Genomic DNA, 8306 nt, shown 5'->3' with positions numbered 1-8306 from the left:
GTTCAGCCGGCTGTGGCAAGTTGCCTTCAGAGAGGTAATGTGAGGTTTCCAGGATAACCGACGATCAAAGAGGAGGCCCAGAAACTTGACTGTATCACGTTCTGGGATACGGGAGCCATAGAGGTACAAAGAATGATCGGAGATGACAGAGCGTCTAGTGAAAGTAATTTGGTGGGTTTTAGTGCTGGAAAATTTAAACCCACGTGTGGTGGCCCAATTGGAAACACGGTCGACTGCATGCTGGAGAGAAACTGTAATAAGGCGAGTCAGCGCCTGCACAGGCAATAGCGAAGTCATCAACATAGAGTGATGACCAAATATTTGATGGAAGACTAGAGGCCAAATCATTAATAGCAAGGAGAAAAAGTGTTGTGCTCAGAACACATCCCTGGGGGACACCTTCAGCTTGGATAAAGTCCGGGGAGAGCACATTATTAACCCGAACACGGAAATGCCTGTCAGTTAAAAAGTTCTTAAGGAAGGATGGTAGATTGCCTCGAAGGCCTAAGGAGTGGGCTTGGGCTAAAATATTATACCTCCAAGTTGTGTCATATGCCATATGCAATAACTGAGTGGTTATTTGCAAAGGCATTATGAACATACGTATCCAAGCGTAGTAAGGGGTCTATGGTAGAACGTCCCTTACGAAAGCCATATTGACGAGTGGAGAGACTGTTGTGTGTCTCTAAATACCACACTAAACGTCTATTTACTAGGCGTTCCATCACTTTGCAAACTGCACTGGTAAGAGCAATGGAACGATAGTGGGAGGTTTCATGTCCCGTAGTGCCTGGTTTGCGGAAAGGGAGAACAATGGCGGATTTCCACAGCTGTGGAAGAACTCCTTGTGACCAAATAAGATTGTAAAGGTGTAATAGGACTGCAAGGGCTGACTGATGTAAATGTTGTAGCATACGAATATGAATGTCGTCGGGCCCAGCTGCCGATGATCGGCAAGCTGAGAGTGTTGCCTCCAGTTCTTGAAGTGTAAAAGGCACATTATACTGTTCTTCTCTGAGAGAAGAAAAGTCCAAGGGTGCTAACTCTCTGGCAGACTTTGAGGAAAGAAATGAGGGGCATAGATGGAGTCCCTGAGAAATACGGACCAGATGATTGCCAATTTCATTGGCAACATCTAGTGGGTTTGCTATATCAACACCGGCAACTCGCAGAACAGGAGCCGGGTCAGGAGAATATTTACCACTCAGTTTTCGTACTTTTTTCCAGACTGCACTCATAGAGGAAGCAGAGGTGATGGTGGAGACATAATCTCGCCAGCAAGTGCGTTTAGCGTCACGGATGACATGGCGAGCGATCGCACTCTTCTGCTTAAATTCAAGAAATCTCTCTGTGGTTCTATTGTACCGGTACCTGCCCCATGCAGCGCATTTCAAATGTACTGCATGAGCACAAGCAGGAGACCACCAAGGCACGCATTTCTGAGAATGCCTGCCCGAAGTTTGGGGTATAGAATGAGAAGCTGTGGTTAAAACTGAGGTCGAGAAGAGGTGTAAAAGCTCATCGATGGAGGACGAAGAAGGAACCTCTCTAAAAACAGTTAGGTGTGAGTAAAGGTTCCAATTTGCCAGATCAAATTGCCAGTGTGGGATGCGAAGAGGTGGTGAATATGAAGGGGAAGTAAGAATGATTGGGAAATGATCGCTGTCATGTAAGTCCGGAAGAACAGACCAAGTGAAGTCTAATGCGGCAGAGGAAGAGCAGACTGAGAGGTCGATGCAAGAGTATGAGTCCGAGGATCAAATATGGTGCGAGTACCTGTATTTAAAACATGGAGGGGGTGGGTGGCAAGAAAAGCCTCTAACTGAATGCCACGGGAATCACAGTGAGACCCCCCAGAGGAAATGGTGGGCATTAAAATCACCAAGTAACAGAATCGGTGGTGGTAATGACGAAACAAGAAAGGCAATATCCGGAACAGATAATGCCTGAGAAGGAGAGAGATATAAAGAACAGCGCGTATACCACCTATGCAAGTGGATACGGGATGCTGTGTAATGCAGCGAAGTACGAACAAATAGCTGATGGAACGGAATATCAGTGCGTAGAAGAAGGCCACTTTCATTAAAGGTCCCATCAGGAAAAGGATCTGAAGAATACAATAAATTATAGCCTGAGATGGGAGAGATAACAGCAGAGTGTAATTTTGGTTCCTGTAAGCAAACACCAACAGGGGAAAACTGGGAGAGTAACATCTGAAGCTCACCTCGATTACCCCTGAGGCCGCGTATATTCCACTGTAAATAGGCCATGATTGGCAATGATAAAGATACCTGAAATCCGCAGGTAAGGGTTCCTACGGACTAGAGGGGTTAGAAAAGTCCACATGCGGAGGCAGTGGAAAACGTTCAAGCAGCGAAGGAACGGTGCTTTGTGAAGAAAGGGGTTGCGCAGATGGAGTAGAGGAGAGAGGAGCAGAGGGTGGATCAGTGTCCATTGATGGTTTGGACTCTGCAATATATTCAGAGATTGCTTCAAGTGTTTCAGAATTCAGAGACGTCGTATGGGAAACAATATTGGAAATGGTAGGGGGAGGATGAGTAAAGATTGGAACTGTAATGGACTGTACCAAGGTAGAGGGGGACGGAAGGGTGGAGGGAACTGGAGAAGCGTGGAAGGGGACAGAAGAGGCAGAAACCTGGGAGGTGGCCGAAGAGGAAGAAACTTGGGAAGGAACAGGGGAGGAATGTATAGTACGAGGAGGGTGAACATCTACACTTGTAACAGAACCAGTGAGAGGGAGAGAATCAGGTACAGAGACAGGGAAGGGAAAATGAGGAGGTGGAAGATGGGTAGGAGGTGTTAACGGACCTTTTTTTGACTTTGGAGAAGTAGAGGGACGATTGGGAGGAGGTGTCATACGAGATCTCGTCGCTACTGAGGCTTGTGAGAGAGAACATGAAGAAGCAAGATCAGACTGAGACGTTGACGTAGGGACGTCTGAGCCGAGGACAGCAAAAGAATTAGCTACAGGAGTGGCTATGGGAGAGGTAAGCACAGAGGTGGGTGCAGAAGATGGGATACAAGAAGTGGGGGGACGTTTTGAAACACGGGAATAAGAAACACGAGGTAGTCTCCCTTGGAGGCGGAGATGAGAAACTGCCATGGCATAAGGGAGACCTTCTGCCTCTTTGAGGTAACGGATTTCTCGCTCGTTTAAGTAGACTTGACAACGGCGAGAGTACGAAGGGTGAGCCTCATGACAATTAAGGCAAGAGGGAGGTCGATTGCAAGACATATTAGAATGGTCATCGGCACCACAAACTGGGCATTCGGCGATAGATCTGCAATATTTCGCTGGATGGCCAAATCACCAGCAATTTCTACACTGTTGCGGTGTAGGGATCACCTTTCGAACTTGTAACCGATGTCCTGCTACATAAACTGAGGATGGGAGTTCACGGCTGTCAAAAGTTAAACGAGCCACATTGCTAGGGTATCGTCTCTGCCCGCGGGGAGGAAGAACATAAGTGTCTACCTTGAGGATTGGGAGATCTTGGAGTTCCAGCTGTTCAAGAATGTCAGTGCCACATGTCTGGAAATTTTGTTGAACTATGGTATGGGGCAGAATGATGGTACCACTGCAAGAATTGAGGGAATGATGCTTTTCAATAGTTACAGAAACAGTATTGATATGGGAAAGACGAGAAAGCTCATGAGCCTGGGTAGCATTCTGTATGGTGACGATGCGCGTACCGCTCTTAAGAGCATGAAAAGAAATATCTTTACCAACATGGCGTAGGAGTGCCTTGCCAATACTGTGGTCAGAAAGATAGGCAGTAGAGGAAGTCGGTCGTAAAGTGAAGAATTTAGTCCATTGTGCAGTCTGAAACTGAGCGTGGAGAGGTAGTGAAGGACGTGTCGATCTTTTCTGAGAAGAACGAGAATGTGGAGAAGTATCATCAGCAGGTAACTGTCGTTGTCGTTTAGGCGTGGGACCAGAGTTGGTCCAACGTGGAACGGGCCGGCGATTCGAAAATTGCCGCACCGTAGAGGGAGAGGCCAGAAGCATAGTCAGAGGAGAGCGAAGGTCAGATAAATCGAAGGAGTCAGTCGAGGCCTCAGTACCTGAAGCGGGTGAGGAAACAGCACCGGCAAGAGGTACAGAGGCATGAGGAGTGTCCGAAGAGTGGTCCAGAGACGGGGCGGGGTCAGAACGGGGTGCGGTATCAAGAAGGGGCCCAGGGGTAGCAGGTTCATGGACTAGGGCTGCCATGGTTAGGTTACTTCTTTCTTTTTGTTTTTAAGAAAAAAAAAAGAAAGAAAATAAAAAAAAATAAAAAAAGGGGGGACCGGGGAGGGATAGTTCCTAGGAGGAATGAAAGGGCCAGAAATCTCCCTCCTCGCCCAAGAGGACCTCAGCACCGCAGGTGCAGCATGGAACCCGTGCCATACCCTACCCATCATGCCAGTAAACCAGCAATCCGGGATAGCAACTTCACATCTGCTGAGCTACCTCGGTGGACAAAAGAGAGGGCGGCCGGAAATCCGCCACAAAGCATACCTCCTTCGGCCACCACCCCCGGAATCCGAAAGGTGGCTTCCAGAGATACACCCGTCGCCCGAGAGACACCCAAAGCCACCCTCCGGGATACCGGAGAGGGATCAGGACATCCCCAGGCAATCCAGATTCCACGGCAAACTACGCCACCGCCAAGAACCTCAACGGAATGGGATGGACCCCGGTACCCTTTCCCCTACCTAGGAACTAGCGTGCCTGTGGAAAAAAAAAAAAAGGCCAAAAAGGAAGGGCAAAAGGGAGGGGTGGGGAGGAGGAGGAAAGGAAAAAGGGGAGGATGGGATAGGGAATGGGGGATAATTAGGTTCGGTCTGAGGAAGTAGACCGACAGGTCTAATTCCTCAGACCAAGAGCCTCTTCACCACGCCAAGGAGCCCCCCTTGAAGAGGCAGCGCTGTATAGCCCTTCTGGCTTAGCACTTCTTTTTGATTATAATAATAATTATACTGTAAGGTTTAGGATAAACACTGTACAACACAAATAGTTGTTTATTTCCCAGAAATTTGGCATAAAAAACATGGTCATAAGTCGAGTGGTCGTAAGTCGGATGGTAGGTGTATTCAATTGCAGGCTTACATGGAAACCTTACATTTCCTCTTTGAAGGCACCTGGCCAAGGTTGGCTGAATTTCCTTAAAATTCTTGTGCATCGTTCATGGGGAGAAGATCGCTGGACTCTTCTCCATTTGCATTCCACGCTAGTTTTGTCCAAGCTGGATTATGGTGACCAAGTCTATTCTGTGGCTTCACCTACAACTCTAAGTTAGATCCCCTTCTTCATCAGGATCTACATTTTGTCCCTTTAATTCATCCCGTTGAAAGCCTCTATGCTGAGGTGAATGTTCCATTCTTAGCCGATCGTCTTGCTCATTGCCTTCGTTATTTTGTCCGCTATCATGACCTTCGTGTTCCTTCTACATATAGGTTGGTCTCTAACTTTAGTAAAGCCCATTATTTGTTCGGTGCCCCTGCTTACTCCAACCATTTTCATCTTCACTCCAGTTGCCTCTCCTGTATGTTCATGTAGCATCTGCCTTTTCCTTTCCCGCTTGGGAGGTTCTGACTGTTCATGTCTGTTCTCCCCTATTGCCAAGTGCCAAAGCTCTCCTACCTGTAGCTGCTGCTGTTTTTTTTTTTTTTTCCTTGATCACTTCCAGTCACATGCTCATGTCATAGCTGTTTATACAGATGGTTCTAAATCTTCTGACGGTGTTGGGTTTGCAACGGTATTCCCAGTCGCTGTTGTCCAGGGTCATTTGTTAGACTCGGCCAGTATTTTTACTGCCAAGTTGTATACCATCCTTAGTGCGCTTCTCTGTATTACGTACGTCTTTTGGCATTTGTGATCACTTCAGATTCCCTCAGCGCTTTACAGCCATTAAACAATTTGATTTCCCTTATCCATTGGTCCTTCGTATTCAACTTCGGTTGCACCATGTGGCTAGCAAAACCACCTAGTTGTTTATAGCCCCAGCACTATTTTCTGCCAGGCAGTGCTGCATGACCCTTGTTGGTTTAGCACATTACGTATTTGATAATAATAATAGAACTGTTACCTTAATACTTTTCCAATTTAAAACTTCACAAGTGGCCAAATAAAACACAACATAAATTATCTTTTATTTATTTATATAAAAGTTACCATTACAAACCAATGGTACACCTTGGACTATAGACAAAATTTTATTTCAGTAATTCTACAGAACTTCTTGTAACAACCTGCAGAGTTTGGTAATATAGTGATTACCCAAAACTGCAGTAGAGATGCATAATTTAGATTTACAATTATAATACACATCACAGATTGAACAGCCTGACAACTGGGAGTCAGACATCAGACCATTTGTTCCAGGACAGCAGTCATGTCCTCAAGACACTAAGGTCAACACACAGCTTAAGCTCACTCATATGGCCATTCTATTTGTAGTAAATATCAAACATGGAGGTTTCATGGAATGTTTGACGATTAACTCCTGGTAATACAGGAAAAAAGAGGTCCATGTCATCCACCCACTAACCTGCTGTCTATGTATATATTTTTTTTTTTTTTGAAGTTGGAACAATGCTGCAATAGCTATTAATCATTCACTGTTAAAACAATTCACAATCATACTTCCTGAATGCCCAAAGAGGGTAGCAGCTTGAACGCCACTATTCCAGAAGACAGTCTACCACTCGTTGAGGCTATGAGTGGTGTTGACAGTAGTGGCACAACACATCTGGGTTAGGGTGGGGTATTTAAGGAACAAGGCAGACTGCAGGAACACCTGAGCACCCCACACCATACTCCATTCTACAATTGCCAACCCTAATACAGATAAAAATGAAAATTCATTAGATTTGAAAAAAAATATAACACTTGCAAATTTATAAATCAAATGTACCAAAGCCAGCATAAGGTAACTATTTTTAACAACCTACTATGGTGTTGAAGGTGGTGGTCATGTAACTCGGCCAGTGTTGTTATAACGGTGGGCATGTTCACTATGAGGAATCATCTGACCTCTGGTTGATTGGACAGGTCCTGGAGCTAACCCAGTTACATGAAGATTGAAGAAATCAAACAGCTGTGATAAAGCTTCTCTAACTCCTTCTGATAACAGTCCTGCATCACCTTCACCATACAATGCTGCAAAAAAAAAAAAAAAAAAAAAAAAAAAAAAAAAAAAAAAAAAAAAAAAAAAAAAAAACTTGTACACTGATAGTTTTGTTAGGGGAAAATATAGATGCAAGACTATAGGACATTATTATAATAATCAAAAAGCAGCACTAAGCCACAAGGGCTAGACTACAGGATAAAATGCCCCTTTCCCTCTTTTGTAATGCATTTTGCCATTGCATAGCAGCTGCAATACATGAACATTCCTCTTACAATTCCTTGCTTAGTAAATAAACTTAGGTGAACAAAAGGATTTTTCCATAACTATATTTAAAATATTTTTCAGAATTGCATTAAACAATGGCTTACATTACAATGAATAAAAATTAGTGCAAATCTAATTTTTACATCAATGTCTCTCTAAAGGAACTTTACCTTTTTCATGGCAGTAATGTGTCTGAAAGTTAAGACACATGTGCAACAACTGGATACCTTTATTGTAGACATTTCGCCATCCAGTGGCTTTGTCAATACAGAGGAGATTCTCCTCCACCACAATGATGTGAACACTAACTCCAAGGCTGAGAGACTGATTACCTCATCTTTTGTATATAGTTCTGTCTTCTAAGTATGTCCTAGAATCTGTATTGTTAAAGCCACTGGATGACGAAACATCTACAATAAAGATATCCAGATGTTGCACATGTCTTAACTTTCATTGTTGGTATTTTATACTTTTCTTGCACAGTAATGTGTCTGCTGATAATTCCTCTATATTTAAAGAGGTTTAAAAGTCTTAAACCTCTTACACCTCATTTCTCAGTTACTCGGGTATTTTCCAGGTATAAATTATTACACATCTTGCCTGCATTCCAAGGAATACAGTTAAAGGGACTTTTGGCAAAAATATCCTCTTCAAGGGGGGGCTCCTTGTTGTGGTGAAGAGGCTCTTGGTCTGAGGAATTGGACCTGTCGGTCTCCTTCCTCAGACCGAACCTAATTACCCCCCAATCCCCCCTTCCCTATCCCATCCTCCCCTTTTTCCTTTCCTCCTCCTCCTCCCCACCCCTCCCTTTTGGCCTTTGGGATTTTTTCCCACAGGCACGCTAGCTCCTAGGTAGGGGAAAGGATCCGGGGTCCATCCCATTCCGTTGAGGTTCTTGGCGGTGGC

At 44.7% G+C, this 8306-nt stretch overlaps 1 protein-coding gene across 2 annotated transcripts in view; it reads right to left on the bottom strand.

The window, feature by feature from the left end:
* Positions 1 to 6562: 6562 nt before the first annotated feature.
* Positions 6563 to 8306, bottom strand: part of Cdk12 (Cyclin-dependent kinase 12) — a 109822-nt gene continuing 108078 nt past the window's right edge. The window contains exons 11-12 of one of the 2 annotated variants that reach the window (XM_053779747.2): positions 6958 to 7165; positions 6563 to 6844 (exon numbers count right to left, since the gene is read on the bottom strand). In XM_053779747.2, coding sequence (XP_053635722.1) covers positions 6978 to 7165 — 188 coding nt within the window. In that variant the 3' untranslated portion in view covers positions 6563 to 6844; positions 6958 to 6977. The remainder of the gene's footprint in view (positions 6845 to 6957; positions 7166 to 8306) is intronic. The other variant, XM_053779748.2, reaches the window with a different exon arrangement.

Source organism: Cherax quadricarinatus, chromosome 24 (genome assembly GCF_038502225.1).
Source record: "Cherax quadricarinatus isolate ZL_2023a chromosome 24, ASM3850222v1, whole genome shotgun sequence".
Lineage (NCBI taxonomy): Eukaryota > Metazoa > Arthropoda > Malacostraca > Decapoda > Parastacidae > Cherax > Cherax quadricarinatus.
Note: the sequence above shows the minus strand (reverse complement) of the source record. Positions and strands in the feature narration are given on the sequence as shown.